Source organism: Genypterus blacodes, unplaced genomic scaffold (assembly GCF_046128005.1).
Source record: "Genypterus blacodes isolate CSIRO-AG114 ecotype Tasmania unplaced genomic scaffold, CSIRO-AGI_Gbla_v1 ptg000118l_1, whole genome shotgun sequence".
In the NCBI taxonomy this organism is placed as follows: Eukaryota; Metazoa; Chordata; class Actinopteri; order Ophidiiformes; family Ophidiidae; genus Genypterus; species Genypterus blacodes.
In genome coordinates, this window is record NW_027466921.1 from 1,427,501 (window position 1) to 1,449,595 (window position 22,095).

Sequence of the window (22,095 nt, forward strand, 5' to 3'; positions counted from 1 at the left end):
GTTTGTGTGTGTGTGTGATTTTCGGTGTGCACATATCCTTTTAAATACATATTAGTGTGACAATTTAATGTAGTTTCAACAGAATATACTCATGCTTATGTATTACCTTTAAATGGAGCACAGGAAACGCTCGGGTCCCTTGGAAGATTTTCTGCACAATGCTGATCCACCAAACGAAAGATTTGCATTTCTATAGAGGCGCAGCGGCGCGCCTATAGAGGGACGCAGATGACTTCGGGCCGGGAAAGCGCTAATTTTGTTGACGCTGCGGATTCCTCGGAACTGTTTGCTTCAGAAGTTTCCGTTTATTTTCTATGCAAGGCTCATTGCTGCGTTTTTCGTTACACAGACTCATCAACGTCATCATTCTTGGATTTGTGCTCCTGTTGTGTGGAGTTTAGCGGTGCCTCTGACCCCGCGACCTTGAGTAACATGCACCACACAGATGTACGAATCCAATGAGACTTCCTCTACTGTATAGTTGCAAGAGCCGACATACAAATCTTCTCTCCTCTGTGAGGTTTTAGAGGAGTTAGAGATGGTTTATATAATCGACATATACTTTTTATTATAAACATAGTTACCGTCTCAAGTCTGTCATTCGCAGCATTCTACAGTCAGTTATTTTGTCATCCGGACAACTCCAGTGTTTGCTGCTAGTGCCTTGAGACAACCTTTGTTGTGTGATTTGGCAAACTAGCATCGCTGCTACAAACTAGCATCGCGTGTCAGGTTTCCAAACTGGAAATCAGCAAGACTTTAACATAAACACCCTAAACACGCCCCATTCACGATTCACTATCAATGGAACAGTACAATATATGTTGAACTGTAAATAGGCTCCAGTGTAGCAAGTTGGCAGGTTCAATTCTGCTTCCATTGTTTACATACCTACAGATGCTACGCTAGTTCAGAGTTGAAATGAATATGCTGTATCAAATGATGTATTTCTTTGGTAAGTAGCTGTGTAATAAGCAGTATATGTCAGCTGGTGAATATCATAGAATAAATACACACAAGATCTAAATAAAGGAGCTAAATAATTTGTATGCTCGCTAAATGGTATGCTCATGACGTCCTGTATCTGGCCAGTTCCAGCCCACTTTAACTTTAGCAGAGAAAGGCTCAGTTTTGTATTTTCTCAGCCGTTTGCATACCTGCAAATCAGCATTGAATCATCCACTCAGTGACGTCGCAGCGGCTGATGCTTTGACAGCTGATTGACGAGTAAATCGCTCCAAAGTTGCAGCTCACAGTCAACAGTAAACAGCACTTTTCAGCAGTGTGTAAGCCGGCGTTGAATCGTGGGTTTTCGGCACTGAATCGCGTCTCTATTGCCATGAATTCCCTTCGCTAATCTCTCATTTAGAGACACTTACAGCGCACATCAGATCTAATCAAGCACATTCAGAGATTTGCTTTGCTGCCATTTATGATGATGTTGAATGTTTGATCTTTGTGGAGTGCGGGGATGCATTCACAGCCCTGTCATGCCTGTCAGAGTGCCTCTGCTGTGGATAGTCTTCAATTTCACAGCATATCGTCGTCCTCTCATCTGCGCGGTGCTTTGTTTACACCACTCAGTGACAAAGCGCACCCCCTCCCTCCCCTCCCCTCCATACTAACTGGAATCAATTTTCTAAAGTCCCTGCTCACTTCTCAAATGCCATTGTTTGTCTTCTGACGGCACTTGATATTTGCTTCTACTGGTGTGTGAATAAATGATCTTATCCTTTCTTCTGCCGCAGTAGAACCTTTTGTGTTTCCCGTAAGAGAGCTTTTAGAAAGTTCATCCTTTAGGTGAAGAAGTATACAAATGATTTACACAAAAATAGACGTAACACTCCAACACAGAAAGAAGGAAAGAAAGGTTTCGTACTTCGGTACATAAACTCGGTCTGTAGTTGGTTGCTTTACTTCGTACTCAAAGCAGGACATGTGGATCCATTACCCAGAGAAGTGTTGAAGAAGCATCCTTTATCTGGGTTAACACACTTGAAAGAGGTAGCAGCGTACACAACTTCAGACAGCCGGCATCAACAATCTTCTGAGCGGCCCCTTCACATTTATCCCCACCCTTCATTTGCATGCAGTTGCGTTGGGTCAGGCCGTCTTTGGATCAGTTGTTAGCTCTGTAGTTATTTTGGGGTGTTTGTGTGGCCTGCAGGGGCTGTAGGCCAGACAGGAGATGTCATCATTCTACCGGAGCGTCGTATATTTATGAGTTGGCCAGCTCGTGTTCTATTTATATCCAACCAGTTGAAGTCCCAAAGGACCCTCAGCTCTAGGCGGGGTCTGTGGGTGTCTCGTCTACACAGAGAGAGAGGGAGAGGGAGATAGAGCAGAGGGAGGGGGGAAGTGTACATCTGGGCACACTGGGTACACTGGCTGACAGGCTATTCAGCATGCACACATCATAATCAGTGCACGCACACACACACACATACACAGGCACCCCACTGAATAAAGATGTTTAATGGTTCCAGATTAATAAACTATAATATAACCATCTGTACAGTGAAGCACCATGAACACAAACACGCCACATTTCACCGCAGTTGATGGTGCTGTCTGTATGCTGTACTCTCCTTGTACGCTGTGTACTACTCTTGATTTGTGGGATTGCACCTGCCCTGCTTTGTGCTGTCGCTACTGTAGAGAGTAAACATGTATATATCATGTACGTTGGAGCGCGCCGCACAAAACTGCCTCACAGGTGCTGCTCCGCCCCCTCCGACAACTCCTTATTCCCCAGACAAACGCACCTGGATGTTCCCAGAGTCAACTTGGAAAACTTTGGTAACCTTGTAAAAAGGCAAGACTGAATACCCGAGTTTTAGAAGTGACTTTTACTAGTTGAACTCCTTTTCACTGTAAAGAAGGTATCATAAACCCCTGAATGGCGTTTTCTGACCACCGGGAAATGGAATCTAGGTGCAAACAGTTTCCTCCTCTTATGTAAGTTCAAGACAGCTTGGACTGAATGACTTGCTTAAAGCATCACTTACGTAAGATTAGAAGATCATAATATGCTTTTTGTACCTTCATGGACATTCAAATCAGTAGTTATGAATCTTACTTTTGATATTTATATTATGTACATTATGTATTAAGCATATGAAGATATTTCCATCACATTTTTGGTCTCCATGCATCTTTTATGTCCACAAAGATTACGCAATCACGTATAAGTGTTTGACTGGTCTGTGGCTGTCAGCTGGGGTTGGATGTGCTCACCACCTTGACAAGGATTTTTGTGTTTACTTAGAGGAACAGACCTTAGTAACCTTGACAGCGTTATCTAAATGATGGTTACCTGTGATGTGCCTGTGGTAAATAGCTTTGTGCATTCAGAATTTAAATGCTTGATGTTTTTTAATCAGGAGAAAGGAAGTGGCTTTCCATTTAAAGAGATGAGTCCCTGCCCTAATTTGCTTCGACCATAAGAAACATAGTTACGGAAACCTGTTCCCATCTCTTAGAGCGGAGTACATATGAGCTTTTCACCAAACATCGTCTATTCCGTTCTGCATCCTTACTTACATCAATTATGGCAAAGTGAAATGAGAAACTTCCCACTCAGCCAACTGTCAGTAATTTGCCTCCCCTGGGGTCTGAGCTGCTGACCTGCCCACAGTCATATAATGGTGCCCATTAAAACCACTGGCAATGCCAGAGCCTCCTCCAGTCTGGCACAGGCACTAACAGGGCACTGCTGGCCCCAAATATATACAAAGCCCTTGGAAAAGGTGCAGAAATTATATTTACTGTAATAGCCTACGTTTCTTTATCTGCTCCATATTTTCTCCTCTGTAAGTGAAAATGAAAGTCTTTACATTTGATGCTCTTAATATCACAGGCACACACGCACGCACGCACGCACGCACGCACGCACGCACGCACGCACGCACGCACGCGCGCGCACACACACACACACACACACACACACACACACACACACACACACACACACACACACACACACACACATTCTGTACCTCATGTAATGCCTGTTATCATTTGGATGAAAATAATTGTGTAATAAATACTTTGTATGTCTGTTTAGCAGTGTTTTGTAGTTCACTTTTAACTTTAATCATTCTTTAATTGCTCCAAGTGGATAAACATTTAAACATTATTTTAATGTTATTGATAGTGATAGTAATAGTGAACCTTTATACCCCATCAAGCATTTAAATTCACACATACATTGTACATTGTGTTGTGGTTTATCCGTCTAGATTGTCATTAAAAGCTTGATCTTTAAAACAAATCCCAATTCTATGTTAAGATAATAGATAGATAGATAGATAGATAGATAGATAGATATACTTTATTGAATGCAGTGGAGTGAAAATGATGGTATTTCTGAAATGTAGAGTTTATCTTGCAAAATGGAATTAGAGACCCCTAGAATCATAAAGTGTAACTAAATGCTCTAGTTGAGTAAATTACCTGCTCACATTAGCGTCAAGAAGGATTTAGACCTTGTAAATTCATTTATTTTTATGTTGTGTCTCCCTCCAGCTATAACCTAGTGGGAGCTTTCAGCCCCGGGTGTCAGTCATGTATGTGAATTTTCATAGGTGACATTTCTGAAACATTTCCCTGAAATGTTGGCGGAAACACATTTCTCCCTTTTCCTTTAAAACCTCACTGATGATTCCACTTTCAGAGACCATAAAGCCATTCTGTCCTTGTTTCGGCAGACAGCCTGTGGCTCACTAGGTGTTCCTGTTCCATTAACAACAGCTCAGCAGCTCATTGCTTGCACCGTATGTCAAAGCATTGTTGAGATAACGGAGCAATGAAAGCAGAAATGAAATTGTTTCAAGCTGCATTAAGCAAGTTCTGACCACTGGGGGGCAGAAAGATGTGAAAACGATTCTATTTGTTCCGGCTAATGTTACGGCAACAAACATTCACCATGAAAATCTTTCATTACGATCATTTGGCAGACGCTTTTATCCAAAGCGACTTACATTACAGTTACCACCCTTCGCAGAGGGGGGAGCAATTGAGGGTTCGGTGCCTTGCTCAGGGGCACCTTGGCAGGGGCTCGAACCGGCAACCCTCCGGTTCCAAAGCGGAAGCTCTACCCACTGAGCCACTGCCTCCCTAATAATGTTTCTGCCCACCTGATGAATGGAAACTCAGCATCCAGTTTCTTTGTAGCTCTGTCTTTTGTGTCTTCAGCTCGCCTAGCGCTCGGCTTTCTTCATCAGCCCGCTCATTTACTCCACCTCTCTCTTCATGGCAGGCGGTGTACTCACAGCCTATCTCAGCTTGTTTGTCCATAATAGTGGATTTGGCGGTTTGGGGAGAGCTACATGGGGCTAAGAGCTGCACAGGGCTGCACAGTGGAGTGTGTTTGGCAGTGTCCCTGTCATGTTACAGTCAATATCATTTTTGATTGATATATAAATGTTGCACAAAAAAGTCTGCATTATAACTCCCCGTGACCGCTTTTATATTAATCGCAATTTCAGGCCAAAGGTGTCATGGCATTGTTCCTATATTGTAGTTGAGCTTGTGAATGCTTTGTGACTGGTCCCCAAAAAACAGCTGCTGATGTTGTTTGTCACTGCAGTGTGTCACTACCAGCTCTCTTGGACACCAGGGGAAGTGGTAGAAGCATTTACACACAAATGTAATGAAAAGCACATTGAGCCAGAGGTTTGGACTGTCTGTCAGAGCGGCCCTGGCTCATGACTGCGAAACAGAAAATGTCCATTTTATCCTTTTCCATTTGCCTTGAGATTACTGGCTTATATTCATACAGATATAAAGATCTCCTTTCTTTTGCCTTTCTTTTTAATGCTCCACTGGATAATATCACAGCATTGAAATTACCTCCTTTGATGCAGCACTTTCAGTTGTAATAACTAGGTATCCCAGAGCAATGATGGTAATGGAGATTTATTCAGGAAATATTGTCACTGATAGAGATTTGTGTTGGCATAATGAGGCCTCCATGGACCACTTGCACAGCTCTAAGTGGACATTCATGACTGACTGGCACTCAAAACTCAGTAATTTCCCAAGTAGAAGATCCCTCTATGATTTGTTAAAAATGGTTTCTAAGCACATATGACTCAGAACATAGCATTTTCTGCCTGGCTGCCCACAGACTAAAAATGAAGTTTTTGGCTCCCGATGATCGTATCCGACAGTGATGCCTCACAGCGTGTGAGCGAAGCAATTGGTTTTATTTAAGCCCCCTGAGTGTAGAGTTGTTGTTTTACTAGCTAACTCGGGATCCCCTGCGCACAAATACATGCATAATTGAGACGTATCAGTATTTTTTTGTCATTATGCACATTTGGCACATTTCACAAGGTGACTGGATGGGTTCCATGTAATATTTATGGCTTTTGGAGATGTAACAGGAACCGTGTGTATTCCCTAATGTTTTGACAAGTCTGTGTAAATCCAAATTCCCCTTTTTCCCAGATTTTGGCATCAAACTGACGGAAAATTTAGGATCCTGTATCTGCATCCTTTTCACTGTAAATCACTCGCCGGCGGCAGAGACGCTCCTGAATTATTAAATTTTCTGTCCTTGCACGAAAGCAAGGAAGACGCCGCGAATGAGTGTCAAGGATGGCAGTATTTCCAGGGTGGAATTGGATTGTTTTGTAACACTACCTGGAACGTTGGAGTCAGCTGAGAATGCCTCCAATATGTTGGGTAGAGTGTCAACTGAATATGGGAAAACACAGACGACGGAATTTACATAGATAGCACAATGTGTGGATCTTATTATTTGGCTGAGCGTAATGAAACGTATTGCCATGGCGTTGGGGATAGATCTCTCACTGATCCTATCTGGCGGGTGGTCGTGGCGGAGCATATTGTTGCGAGCCGGGGCTGAAATAAAGCTATGGATGGGAGAGACGGATGGCAGGGGAGGAAATGGACTGTTGACAGCAATCCCACTGCAATCCATCAGTTCCCAAATTGCGTTCCAAGTGGCAAAAATGTTGCTCCCACCGTACACGCCACACTCATAAATATTCATCCAAGAAAACTCATTTCTGGTAATGCATAAAATGTCTAACTGTACATGTTTATGACTGATTTCAATATCCAGTGGGAAAATGGGGCTTTTTGTGTGCTGACAGATTGCTAATATTTGTCTTTTCCCTCTCCTGTTCTTCCTGTTTCAGTGGTGCTGCTGGATACCACGTCTGTGCTGGGAGAGCTGGGATGGAAGACGTATCCTATGAACGGGGTAAGAAGGGCAACTCTGCTCCCTATATATTCCCTTCGGTCCAACTGTCCAACTCTGTCTTATTCAGACCACGCGGCCGGTGCCTGAATCGACCGGATCAATTATATTGACATTAACAGGGGGCCGTGTCGGCAGCGGCGCTCTGTTTAAAATTCACATCATTGTTTTTCTCCAGGCCCACGTCCAAAGGGGAAATACTGTAAGTTGGAGACAGATAATGAGCCGAGGTCTCTCCGGAGGCTCCCCCCCCTGCCCCACTCAATCTTCCTCTGTCAGTTCTTGTCCTTTACTCATCGCTGCAGGACCGCAGAATTATGTGATCGACTCTCTCAGTGTTAGTCAAAGGGAGGCGTCGAGAGCGGCTGCCCGCCTCAGCCTGTGTCTGCCACATTAATTGATTTGCCATCAGTCCAATCTGACCCCAAATCAACAACAAGTCTGTGTTCCTCAGCTTCAGGAGAGACTACAAATGTGACGAAATGTTGCTGCTGAGAGCTTATCGCGTTAGTCATCTGGCCTCCCCTTGCCTCTCAGATGTAGTGAAACAAGTCTCTGCTTGCACCGTCCTCTGTATGGCTGCTGTGCCCATAGGAGTTAATCCCATTTTGCTCTGCCAGTAAGTGCCTCCATTCCCACAGCGGCATTGTCCAACTGAAAAACAGAACACTGGCACCGCGGGCCAATGCCAAACCGAATGTACCGGCATCATAAAATATAAATGTGCTGACAACAAACTAACAACCCTTGGATCAAAACCTTCATGTTGTTTGAATCTCCTCTCTCTCTCCGGCTGTCAGAAAAGTCCAAGAGTAGCCTGAAAATGTCTTCTTCTTCGTCATCTTCTTCTTCATGCAGTAACTGGTAAGCAGGACAGCACAGCTGGATCGGCTCTGACTTTGAGCTGTAGATGTTTTCTCCCAAGCCCATAAAACATGGAGCAGCACTGACGTTAGCACAGCTCCATCCTCGCTGGCAGGACTCTTTTGCTTTTTCCAAAACATGTTTTTCAAAAGTTGTGCAAATTATATCGGGGATCATTTTAGGGTTGACTGATCGTTCGGGTGCAGTGGACATGTGTTGAGTTTCAATAGACTTCATGCTTTGTGAATAATTAGTTCATTATCATGCATCCCTTGCAGTCATTGCCAATTATGAGGGAAAAACATCATATCTGCTTACACAGTTAAGATGAGAGGTTGTCAGAAGAAGATGTTGGTAGATTCTCCCAAGAGTTTTGGCAGGAAGTGATCTGGATGTAGAGGGGAATAACTTCCTGTGCCAAGCTGAATGCTGTACAGGCAGGCACTCTTATTTTCTTCTTGACTGTGGAGAGTCTTCCTCATCCACCATTATACATACCACTCCACTCTTTTTCTCTGTGGGTTTGGATTTATATGATCCTCTGCCCGACGATCCCTGAGGGTGCTCTCCCCCCATCCGTCTCTCTGTCCCTCAGTGGCCCATATCAGGGTTATGGAGGTGATTACATCATGTAGGTCGTGGTGACAGTCGCCCACAGCGTAGAGAAAGAGTAGAGGGAGGCTGCAGCCTCCATGATTAAGCTGTCAACCCTCTCCCCTCCTCGCGCATCCACTATCCACCGATTTACTATTAATATTTAAGGAATGGAGGTGAGAGGGCCTGAGGGAAGGTGTGAAGATCTGTGCTGCTAAAATAGTTTAAATCCCTTCACTACCTGCGAGCCAGCAAGAGGAAGTCCATCCCTGCCATATTAGACACAGCCTGGTATCAGGCACACAACAGCACGGCACCAGGCTGCTTTTTACAGCCACACACACACACACTCCCCCACACACACATTCTAGTTATGGATATAAAGAGCTGTCAGTCGGCCCTGCCCACTGCTCATTTTACGATATATTTCATACGCAGTTACTGCTGCACTATGATTATCTGATAATGAGTTTGGCTGTAAGGAATGACATTGAAGGTTAGGTGGAAATTATACTGCACATTTATCACCAATAAACAATTCTTGTAAGTACAAGAAGGTTGTGTGAAAGCGATGGATTAACACCAAACATACTGCACAAGTCTGCCAGTGTTACTACAACACCCCAACCACACACACTGTGGTGGCCTTCTGCATCAGGAACTGTCCCTGAGCAAGGCATTGAATCTCTACCTGTTTACTGAAATGAATTGTTAAGAGCTGAAGCCATCAAATTACACAGCATCAGATGTATACGCAAGGCAGTCCTCCAGAGAAAATCCACTTGTAGTTTCACAAAAGACTAATTTATTTGTCGATGATGAAAACATACTAACTGTAGCAGTAACTTAAAGTTGTGAGCAGCACTGCAGGTCCCCTCCAACCATTGAACGCTGCCATTGTTATGCAGTCATGAGGGCTATAACTCAGATTTAGCCGTCAGTTTGTTGGGTGCAGGAGTTGATTAGTAATTCTCTATCTTTGCCATGAGCCGTGGATCCATGCGCTTGTGATAATCACGGTTACCTGGGAATAGGTTTAATTAAAGTGGAGAAAGCTCAGAGTGAGAGTCTCCAATTAATTTTACTTTGTCTCTCTCTCATCAGGAAGGTAGTTCCTTAATAAAGATCCGCATCAGGAATGCCCTAAACAGATGTTTACACACTGTTACATGCGTAAACACCACCTTGGTCACAGTCGACCCTAAATAACATTGCAATGAGCCCTTTGATTATTTGATATATGCTCTGTTTGGAAAGTAAATAGACCTGTTTGACTCGGCCCATTAGGGGAAACCATGCAAGGAGAAGTGTTATGTTTGTTAATGACTTTCCGGAATCAGGGGATATGCTCGGAGGTAGAAAACACATTCACCCTCAAAGGTTTTGCTTATTAGATTTGTGCATATTGAATAGCAATTGATCTGTGTCTTTGCCTTTCAAGGACTTTGACTGCAAACTTTTCCACAGCAGGAGTGAATAATTCCGCTCGCGTCAATGCATGCATAGCAGGTGATTACGCTCGCTGCCAACGGGCCAAGCAATGCATGGCAAAGATGTCGTTTCCACGAGGCAGACGCACCTCTATCGCATCCATCTCCGCGTGTTCTGATGTGCCATACAGCGATGAAGAACAGAGCAGGGGAGCGAGAGACGGATGCAGAGAGATGAGAAGGATACCAGGGTTGATTTGGCGTCTGCATGCAGCCGCAATAAGCTCCTCTCAGAATGGGCAGACGCTCTGTTGAAATATGCATGAGTCATTTGGAAGGAGAAGCGGGTGGGGGGTAAGAGAGAGGGCCACAGAGAGCAGCAGCTTATTTATTAAAATACACAAAACAGCTGTAAGGGATTAGAAATTCCTAAAGTCGCCTTTTGTCATCACTCATTGCCACTATAATGGCGATTAAAACGCAGGCAGGAACAACAAACAATGACAATTCCGCAGCATGAAAGGAGGGAATAATCCTGTTTTCATCTATTGTCAAAGGTCCCAGCAGCCAGTAAGTCAGACCTGGAGGCAGACAGACGTGTGTGTGTGTGTGTGTGTGTGTGTGTGTGTGTGTGTGTGTGTGTGTGTGTGTGTGTGTGTGTGTGTGTGTGTGTGTGTGTGTGTGTGTGTGTGTGTGTGTGTGTGTGTGTGTGTGTGTGTGTGTGTGTGTGTGTGTGTGTGTGTGTGTGTGTGTCCAAACAGCGATACACAGACATACTGAGGGCTTCTGTAGTATATTGCTGCCTTGGTAATAATCAGAATACACTCCATACTAACAGCTATTTGTTGCACCGAGCTCTGTGATGTTCGTTTATCATCGTTTTTCCGATAAATGATACATCAAGTCCCAAGAAATTAATTTTGGTTGGGGCGAGTAAGTGAGAGAGCGAACGCACACATTCAATCACTTCCCACACGCGAAGTAGCACGGACGCGCTCTCAATACTAATCCTTAATCTTTTTATTGCAATATTTAATCGCGGTAATTGATTGCGACTACATGATCTGGGGCTTATATCTCTGAGCACTTCCTCCTTCGCTGATACTATTAACACACAGACTCACACACAGATGGAGAGAGGGAGAGAGTGTGAGAGAGAGGACAGGGAGGGAAATTTCTGTCCGTGTCCTTCATAGCTGAAATAAAGTTATCCTCAGCGTGGCGCTGAGCGACAGCCGGCTGCACACCCAGAGAAGGAAAATGAAAGCATAATCCAGGATCCCTCCACTTCTCCCTGTGGAGGCTCTAATATAAAAAAGGTATGATGATTTAGCACACCAGCGTTCGTCTTGGGGACCTCTGCCATAACCGGGCTTAAGCAGTGCTGGGGGATTCCTTAATTGGCTTGTTTCTTGTCAGGGACACGCCAAGGCCGCTATCTAATGCGCTCCCGCTCGGCATCACCCTGACAGCGGCGCAGATCCTGACAGCTTTTTTTTGGGCGAACCCTCGGCGTGTGAGGAATACACTGATGCGGAGGGAGGGAGAGGGAGGAAGAAAGCGAGAGAGAGGCGCCGGATGGATGCAAATGGATGGAAGCAGAGACTAGACGGAGGGCGGAGCACGGCGGGTTATTAGCCGGGAGAGGGAGTTGAATACATGAATACGCGGGAAACGGAGTGTGAGGCGGATGTGAGGAGAGGTGAAGTTTACACAGGCTGATCCGTGTTTCCAGAAGGAGGAAATTGTACGTTTGAATACTCTGGAGAGGTTTTAGGGGATTTGTGTCATATGTTTAGTTTGAGTTGTGTAGAGAGATCTCTCAGCAGGCATAAGAAATGTGGAACGTTGTGTCCACAAGAGGAAAACATGGAAGGAAATCCTCCTCCTCTCACTCAATGTGTATCGATATTACAAATTTTTATTGCTGTTGTTACTTGTATTGATTGCTGCATTTCTACCTGTCACCCCTCCCTTCCTCTTGTTTAGCTCACCTCATCTATCTTTTAGTGCGCTCTGGGACGGATATGTGGTGTGTTTGTGTGTGTGTGCGTGCGTGTGTGTATTTGGTTATAGATGAGATGATGACATATGTTGGCAGAGAGCTCAAAGAGAGAAAGAGATGACGAAAGAGGAAGTAGAAGAAGAAGAACTACTGTACTTTAATGTGTCTCCAAACAGGCAGTTACACAGTAAACGCCGTCTTACTGCCACTCCAGCAGTCAATCAGGCAGTGAGACAGTAAACTGGGAGGTCAGACAGGCAGAAAATCAAACAATAAAATGGAGCCATTCATTCATTCAGTCAGTGTGACGGACAGAGAAAGTGTTTCATATTTACTGTGTGTGAACAGCTGAGGAATATAACCATAAATATGAATAGCTCGTATAAAAATACAGTTTTTAACCACTGGAATTAAATCAACAATAATATACCATAAATGTGCCAAAATAAAGTAAAGAGAAAGTAATTTACGGTCTCATGCAGGTGAATAGTCATTTTGTATTGGAATGTTTGGAATTAAAGAGCCTTTCTTCCTCTGAGGATCCAACTACCTCAGCTGGGGATCCAGAGATGGTTAAGGACACACACAGACACACACACACACACACACACACACACACACACTAAGGAGCCCAGGGTCGAGCCTCATGTGTTGCGTTCACTGCTCCCTTTTCTCGACTGGCGTCAGAACCTCACATCACTCTGACGCTGACGTATCTCTGCAGCTCTTCTTGTCAGCGGTTTGTCAGCGCAGCAGCTGTGCAGTAACGTAACGTGAAGTGAGCTTTGATATTGATGTTGATGGGAGTGAATCATTGCTGCTATATTGGGTCGTGCTGAGTCGACTTTCGTTTTCTACTAAAGGGAGCGAAACATGAAAGGATGCTTCTCGGTGAGAGCGAGTAAATTTGTTTTTGTTTTTATTTCTCATTACGTGGCTTTAACGATCTGTTCAAATGGCCAAACGAGCCTCCTCTGGGGTGAACACTTTCTAAAACAACAGGCTGCTATTCTAATTCTTTTCAAATTACTCTGCTTTCAGCGGGGCCGTTTCCTGGACAAAGTAATGAGGGAGAGCTTGTTCCAAAAATGGAAGTTATTTTTTTGGTCATTGTAGATAAACACTGTGCCAAACTGGGCAAGGAAGGTGGAAGAGGAATCCGCAACATTTCTTTTGAGTATTTTCCGAGACCAAAAAGCTCCATTGATGTTTTGAAGCGCAAGGAATTTGACCCAGAGTTTTGCTGGTTGAGGTTTTGGTACCATTGAATAACAAATGTTGACCTTCTAGGCAGTGCATTTTAATAGAGCTGTAGTAAAATGATTTAATATTAACTTTTAATGTAATAGTTGTGGTTAAGGTCATTGAGGATCCTCATTTTTGTGGTGAGAAAGCACTTCATCCAGTGGGTTCAGGGGCGCTGCATAGTTTGAAGGCAGTGAAGTCAAGATTGGAAGCGTGGAACCAAAGTCTGTTATTCAATAGAACTGAACAATCCTACAACATGCTTTATTTATTTTAACCAAACTTAGAGAAGCTGCCAGTTTGAAGGATCTCAATTCAGCCTGCCTTCCAAGCACACAAGCTGTTTGGCACTAAATGGTCTCGGTACAGTGAAAGCAGCCGTTCTTGCACAGTAAGCGGCATCTGCAGTATCTGGTATCATCGGCATTCAAGTTGAGTGGCGTTTTGGGTGTACATGTTTGTCATTACCCACTGAACACTTTGCAGTAGTAGTTTGAGTGTATGGCTACAGGAGAGCCTAAGGGGAAAACATGTCACCACCCATTTCGTTAAAAATAAGCCGGCGATTTGTCAGGATAATTTGCAGCGGCTTCGTAAGGGAATTAAGGTTGTAATGTAGGTTGTAATACTTTCATGTCAATTACTGGCAGTAAGTTTGATAATGTACAGAAACCACAAGCTAGCAGGGGAATAAGAGAGCCGTTTGTCAGACGGAGAGCAGGTTGCTGCTGCTGTTTGCTGGAAGCTGCAGACCTGCGACACACTGAGAAGATCCACAAATAGCCAGCAGGGGAGAATCCTCACTAATAGCAATACTTGTACAGGAAGTTGATTTGTTTGTGTTGCAGATTTAGTGTTTATTGAATTATGCTGCAGATTTTATTTTATTAATGGGTTTATTTTATTTTATTTATATTTTATTAATGGTGTTATTTTATTTTATTTTATTAATGGGTTTATTTGATTTGATTTGATTTGATTAAAGGGTTTATTTGATTTGATTAATGGGTTTATTTGATTTGATCAATGGGTCCATTTTATTTTATTAATGGGTTTATTTTATTTTATTAATGAGTTTATTTTATTTTATTTGACTATATTTTATTTTATTTGACTATATTTTATTTTATTAATGGGTTTGTTTTATTTTACTTGTTTTTTTTTTTTAAATTTTAGTATATTTTATTTTGGTTGAAGTGTTTTATTGGAGCAGGTGTAACAGCCTAAAAACAGTGTGTGTTTGCAGATTTCAGTCAAATCTCAAAACCTGATATTTTGTTTGACTATTTGTTTTCTCTTCCTGGTTGCCACATTGTAGCCATAACTCTTTAAAAACCTGTCTCGTCCTGCCATCGTTTCTTGGGGGCCACGTCCCCAGAGAACATTCAGGTGTCTCTCTGCTGCCTGATAGATCAGTCATCACCTCACACAGATCTGAATCCAACACCCCCAAGGCTTCCTAAGAGATTTAAATTCTGCATGAGGAGCCGTCTTCTGACTCTTTCTATCAACAGTGGGACTTGTACATCTTTCTCTGTCTGTGAGATTATGTGCGGATGATTGAAACAGGATTTTTCTTTGGGCTTGTCTATATAGTCTTGTAATAGCTTTGTGCCTAGCAGAGCAATCACAGTGCTCCATCAAGCTCTGACACATCCATTTGTCACACTCTCTGTGGTCAGATAGAAAGCCAAGGGAAGATGCACACACACGCGCACACACACACACACACTGAGATGTAGCTCGAGGAAATGTCTCCTCGTATACAAAACAATACAGCACAGTCTATGTTTTTTATGGTATTTTGGTGTCAGAGTTGAACAAAGTGAATCCGCAGGTGTTGTGTTGATGGACGTGCATGTCAGTAAACTTTCTGGAAATCCCACTCAAGACGTTTTCTTCTCCTGACTTTCGTACTTCACATAGTTTCGGTGCGACTAAAGAGAATATCACAGTGCAGCTCTCAGACTCTCTGCAGGGCTTTGAGTGTTTCTTTCAAAAAGGGTCATTCTGTCGAAAAACGGAACAAATATGACACAATGTTTCTCTTTTGAGCACTGATCAGAGGGTCACGGTCATGTTTGCCAAATGTTGTCCTTTGGAATGGAAGCTAGATTTGATTCTGGAACGAGAACCGTGTACAGGGTTGCCAACTGTCCCTGTAGATTAGCTGGGAGTGAGAAAGGTGGCAACCCTGCTCAAGATACAGGGCGTTTAGTAAAGGACGGTTGGACAGTTGGGACCCTAATCGTGAAGCATTGATGTCAGCAAGTGAACAAGAAGCACATCTGATGTCACGGTGGAGAGAAGGAAAGATCTGGCCTTGTGAACAAACAGGGACTGTCTCCATAACCGCTTTCCCACCCTATCTTCTCCAATTTGTGTGAAAGAGGCACTTCTGTAACGCCTCCTTCATCCTTCTCCCCTCCCTTCCTCCCTCCATCCTCCTCACTAATCAGTCCGCTCTTGCAGGACAGATCGTTGCCTCTCAGCAGGGGGAGTTCACTGAGTAAAGATGGCCGCTATCCATCTCCACGGCGTGCTGTGGATCACAGCCCGTAACAGGCGCCGTAGGTTACATTAGCATGCTGTTCCAGCTGGTGAAGGTCACGTCTGCCATCCAACCGGCGATTCAAATGATTTCCATACATATTCAACATGTCAAATAGTTTCCCGCGAGTTCAGATCATTTCCATCCATATTCCACTTGTCTGCAGCAGTCTGGTGAACAGTGAGGGTGTGTGTTCGGTGTGTGTGTGTTTGCTGTGGTCTGGTTTTGCTGCCTGTTTCTCCTGGCTGAGGAGCTGAGTAGAGCGTTGGTGTTTGCTGTGTAACAAAAGTGCTGGCGGTGCACACAGAAACTCCAACCTTCCATCTCATCCACTCTGAATGTAAGGCACACACACATGCACACACACACGTTTATGCGCACCCAAATCCCCAAACCCCAATTCAGGCCAGTGGTGGGTATGGATGGATAGGAGCTCCTGCTGCTCGGTGTAACAAAATGCTCTGGTGGAAGATGGATGGCCTCGCTGAAGAACAAAGCCCCTCTTCCTCATTCCTCCTCCTCCTCCTCCTTTTCCTCACCACCCAGAGGTGTATATGATGAGATAATATGGATGTGTGTGTTCTGTGATGGAAGTGACGTCGCCCTCCAGGAACTCCACTGCTTCTCCTCGCCCGCCTCTTATTTTCATTTCTGCTAAGTTGAATTTAGATTCTAGTGTCTGCTTGGAAAAGAGAATGTGTGTGTGTCTGTGTGTGTGTGTGTGTGTGTGTGTGGCGGGGGAGGGGGGTTTGGGGTCAGAAGATGGTGCCTAATAGAGGGATAAGGTTTCACAGGAGATGCATGTTTTGTCTGGCAGGCTCTCTAAAATGCACTTAACATTTTGCTCAAATTCAGAGGAAGCTTGAAAGCCCTCAGCGCGTCCTCTCTCCTCTCGCTCGCCCCTTTCTCGTTCCTCCATCTCTCTCCTCGTCTCTTGCCTTCCCCCCGCCCCCGCCACCCTCCCTCTCTCTCCCTCTCTCTCTCTCTCCCTGCTCTAATTGATCAGCAGGCGGGCCATCCCGTACTGCCTGCGCTCATTTCCAGTCAGGCTTGTTTAAGCGCTACAGACTGGAGTCGGATGGCTTCGCCGAGGGAAGACGTCTCCTGCTGTTACCAGACAGGCAGGCAGGCATGGGGTGAGGAGACGGCAAGCCCCTAACGAAGAACCCAGAGGACGCACTTTTTGTATTGCATGTAAGGGTTTTCCATTGACCGCATCCATTCTCGCCATTCGTGCACATCCTTAAAAGGTCTGAAGCCTCCAGATTTCCTGGTAGAATACAGGCAGAGTGCCATGAGGTAAGCTAGGGTAAAGCTTATTTGTACAGCGTCGGTCAAGAGCAAGAGTCACAAAAAGTGCAGGTCAGTGCAACAATCCACACTTTGAAATAGCGAAAATCAAAGTGAGGACAAAAGGCAAGTCTGAACACATTTTTGTTCAAAGGAGTCTGGAGACAGACAGAATAGAAGTAATGCAAATTATGAGAAAATCTTAGAATTGCAGAGGGGCACTTGAAGAGAAAGCGGGCACTTTGCTGCCTGTTGTTTGTTTGGTAGTTATGTACTCACCGCTGTCTCCATGGAGATGGCCGTGAAGTTGTTCACAGAGGAAAAAAAGAAGTAGCCACTTTCGATTCGGCAAATTCTTCATGTTAAGGATGTGACACACAAGCACACACACACACACACACACACGCACATTGTGCTCAAAGCTCAGCCAGTTTCAACTATTTGCCGAATTGTACAGCACAAATATTCAAATGCAGGTTGTTCTGGTCTGAAAGGTGAAAATGTGAAATGTCAGGAGTCAAGCTAGCAGCTAGCTAAACCCAAAGCTAACAGCACTCTTTGGTCGCTCTCTGTTCGTTCTCTGGTCGCTCTTTGTTTCTGCTCTTTGTGGTGGAAGTAGCTCTGCGATGCTAAAAACAGTTGTAAGTCATTTTTGAGGTCGTTGCTCTTTGTGTTCATTTTCATGGGGACAAGGATGTCGCGGCTATTTTTAGCAGCGAGGTTGTGACCGACGAAGCCTAAAAACCTACCAGGCACTCGCTGCCCAGAATCCTCCGGGGGAACAGGAAGTGATGAGTTCTGGGCTTTCTGGAGAAACAACAGCTTCTCCTTCCCCAAAAAACCCCAATACTAACAAAACAAAGAACGGTGTAGTCGGCAGAAGAACAGGTTCGCCAACGTGAGTGAAAACATGCAAATAAAGGATGCCGGTTCCGCCCACGATATGTGCTTGACAAGTTTCTGATAAATGTGGAAACAATGGAACTCATGCCGCGCTGCTTAGTCGACGCAAAAATCACCCGAAAGAGCAGCAACTCCTCGTCTGTAATTCAGCGATAACCACCGCAAACAAAAGCTGCCAGCGCCTGTAAACTGGGAGCACCTTCTCCTCCTCCTCCTCCTCTTCCCCAGAGTATAATAGAATCTATCATACTTCTCCCACTGTTTCTTAAACAAGCACCACGAAGCTTCCACGCCGCTTCCAAAATCGCCTGTCGCATCACTCGCACCATGTTCACAGGTACGGGCAGCAATCTGCAGAGGAGGCTTTGTACCTCTGAGATAATGTCACCACTCCCTCTGTGTGTGTGCGTGTGTCTGATCAGATATGTTTGGCAAGGAGAGATTTATGTACACGGTGGACTTGTGTTGTGTATGTGAGATGTACAGAAGATTTGTGTAGGAGGCGACATGTTTCATTTGTTCGTCCGTCCACATACTTTCGTCATCTTTTCCCTTATCAGCCTTTAGAAGAGCTCTTATAATACAGAAATGCTCCCCCCCACCCCCTCTCTGTGTGTGTGTGTGTGTCTCTTTGTCTCGCATGTCTCCAGAGCGAGGAGGACAATATAATTAACCAAACCAATCTGAATAAACGTACGGTCTGCAGTAATAGATGAGCGCAGATAATAAACGAGCGCAGATTTTTCCATTTTTCAGGCGGCTCTTAATCACCGCGCGTCGTCTCATTACGGTCCGCCCTTCAGGTGTTCCCCGGTAGCTTGTAGCCTACTTCTGAGCCTGAACATCCATTGGTGCCTTGTGAACACGAACGCCTCGACCAATCATAATCTGGTGACGTCTTGTTCCACAGAAGAAGTTCTTTAAGATAAGTTAAGCATAAGTTTGTGCTTTTAACTATTTTAACAGTGAGTAAAAATAGGCACAATGTGACGTATGACATCATAGTTGAATAAAACATAATGTCAGATGTGATGTTCTGTCTGTGGCGTCTGTCACAGCTCAGCCACTCCAGTTTTCTCAGCCATGATTTGTTGATCCAACTCTTTCTACTTGACGGCAGCTAAATTTGACCTCAGATAATGTTTAACAACAATAGTTTCATATGTGAACAAAGTGGGACACACACACACACAGAAAGAGAGAGAGATGGGACTCGATGGAGTGTCTGCTCGGCCTTTTCCACAGTGTGAAATGCCAGAGTTCAAATTAGTGCCGAGTGTTCCAGTGTTTGGTTATAAACAGCAGCTCTTCCGCCCCTGCTCAGTGCCCTTCAGCGCAGAGTGTGGATCTGAGAGGATAAACACATAAAAAGCTCAGTTTCAGGACATTTCAACAGTGTTTTTGGAAAGAACAGCAGCGTCAAAAATGTCCTGTATTGCAGGTGTAAAGAACTGTGATCGCAGGTGCTTTGAAACCCTTTTTATTAAGAATAGATCAGAAAGATGACTTTGATCCACGTTCAGGTGCAGGGGTGTTTTCCTGTCTGTGTGTGTCTGTGTCTACCTGGGTGACCCGGCCTTATCTAAGCTGTCTCTTAGTTGCACCGCCCTGCCTCTCTCCCTGTCATCGGTCAGAAGCAGCTGAGCCAGACAGTGACATTGACTGTGCCTGACTGTGTCTGTGTGTGGGTGTGTGTAAAGGTGAGAGGAGGTTTGGGCCTGTTGCCTTTTTCAGTCCTGCATATTCTTCAGGTGCTCCATCTGTTTGTTAGATACAGTTAGGATATGAGTCGCGTTGTGTTGGCTTTGTGATGAGAGTTTGTGTTAAAATTAAATGTGTTTGTGTGCACAATCGATCAATAATCTTGTTCCTATGAAATGGCATTATCATACGAGGCAGCCACTGTGTATTAGGGGAGAAACCTAGTATTGTTGTTGTTTCTGTCGCATCATGTCACTGCGACTTCAAGGAAATTAATTTCACATGAACTTGTTGAGTTATGAAGTAATCAATATAACCTTGACGGATGGACCTGATCATTGTACTGAACCTGGTGGCCTATTTGTCATGACTTGGCACATTTTTGCCTCTTTTTCTTGTCTCTCCACTCCTCCTCTTCCTCCTCCTCAACCGTCTCCCTCCGCATGACTGTTTGAATCCTTTTCAGAGATGTGCTCTATTCACGACATCCTTAGAGAACCACTACAGAGGAACTCTTGAGCAAAGCGCTACCCTCCAGTTTGAAAAGATCCAAATGTCGCGGAGGGCAAACACCCTCTTCACCTCAGCATCATATTTACAGGAGACGTGAACAGATTTCATAGTCTGTCTATGTCCAAGTTGGAGTTCTGTTGCTTCATGTTCCAATTCTACAAGATCTTAATCAATAATCAGGTCAAGCACACACTCAGCTGGGCTAATATCAGGTATTTAGTGGAGATCATTGAGCAGACAGACTTTGTTGCACATTTCTGATCTAATGGAGTTTCCTCGCAGACCACAGCAAGTGAATGTGATTTCATTATTCTAATATCAGCTTTCTGGGCAGAGGAATCACTCCAGTGAGCTACGGGATGATTCCTCTCCATAGTTTGAGAAACCTTCCTTCAGATGTGACTTCAATCACTGCAAATCCGTTTAAAAGAATTGCATTAGTCTGGCTTTCATTGGAGGCGTTATTTAAGAGGTTTCTCAGAGGCGTTTACAACACGGCCAGAACTCAATTTGATGGGAAACACTAAAGCCGTCATGATACGGGCACAGAAATGGCCAAATGTCAACGTATATCAATCATATATGAAATGTTTTCCTATCCGGTACAGAACTTTAGGGACCTAAACCAAACTTCAGCACCCTGAGCTGTGTTCAGAGGACGACTGAGGCCGCAAACCAACAGGGTGTCACTTTGAGAGAGCACCATTCTGATGACTGATGGGTGCTCTGGCTCCGCCCTGCAGGCTCCCCATTCACCGCTGATGGATGCGGGGATGAGCAGAGCACAGCGTCGTTGGATTCCATTCACTCACAGCTGCTCACTTGCTCTTATTGATTTAAGGGGGCGTTACTGATGGGCTGTGTGTGTGTGTGTGTGTGTGAGAGTGTGTGTGTGTTTGTGACTCCCTGCCTATGGTGCAGCGAACAACAACAAGATATGTAAGAACTTTAAAATGCCTCTAACTTACAAACTCTAACAAGCAGCTGCATCCAATAGATTAAACAAGATGCCAATACCAATCGATTTCGATCCAAGCTGGTGATTGCATTTCAATATCTTCACTGTTGTCAGTTTTACTTCCTAGTTGTATTCTGGGTTGCAGGATTGTCATTTTCTGGGCAGCAGAGCAAACAGCATTTAGACCATCGACTGTCTTTCCAATCTTTTAATAAAACACCAATATATAAGTGAGGCCATGTTTTGGTTTAACCTTAATGGAAAGTGTCAAACACTTGACAACACGCCACTGCGAAGAAAACGGGTTAGAAATCTGACAACAAAGCCAAAGTTGGAGTTCAATATGAAACACACCCGGCAGGCTGTCACAGGGGAGAAAGGAGCGCAGTTTGTTCCATTTTTCCAGAGTGTCAATACAAAATAACTCTATAGATTTTCTGACATGTTCACTATTGTTACGCTGTGCGCCTCTGCTGTGAAATCAGAATTATCCCCAGTAATTGAATCAGGAAGTCTAAATTACCAAATTAAGATCCATTTCCATAATTATTCAATCAATGTCGTAATCGTCTTGTTGGCACCAAACACTGTGCACTTGACCAAGGTTGCCAGATATTGATGGAATCCCCCCCTCCCTCCAGTTAAGCCCCACTTGTCCCTAATGAGGCTTCTATGGACAGACTCCTGACACACTCACACACACACAGAAGCAGAACCTAGGTAGTTTGGCGTAATCTGCCTCCGATCACAGTTTATTAATGAAGCTGTGATAAAAGTGAATCTGTCAGGCGTGAGAGAGAGGAAAGCCCC

The 22,095-nt window shown here is 44.4% G+C and overlaps 1 protein-coding gene across 1 annotated transcript in view; it reads left to right on the forward strand.

Annotated features, from left to right (window-relative positions):
- Positions 1-7,180: 7,180 nt before the first annotated feature.
- Positions 7,181-22,095, forward strand: part of LOC143009922 (ephrin type-A receptor 6-like) — a 110,331-nt gene continuing 95,416 nt past the window's right edge. The window contains exon 1 of the mRNA XM_076162025.1: positions 7,181-7,234. Within this exon, the coding sequence (XP_076018140.1) occupies positions 7,226-7,234 (9 nt within the window). The 5' untranslated portion in view covers positions 7,181-7,225. The remainder of the gene's footprint in view (positions 7,235-22,095) is intronic.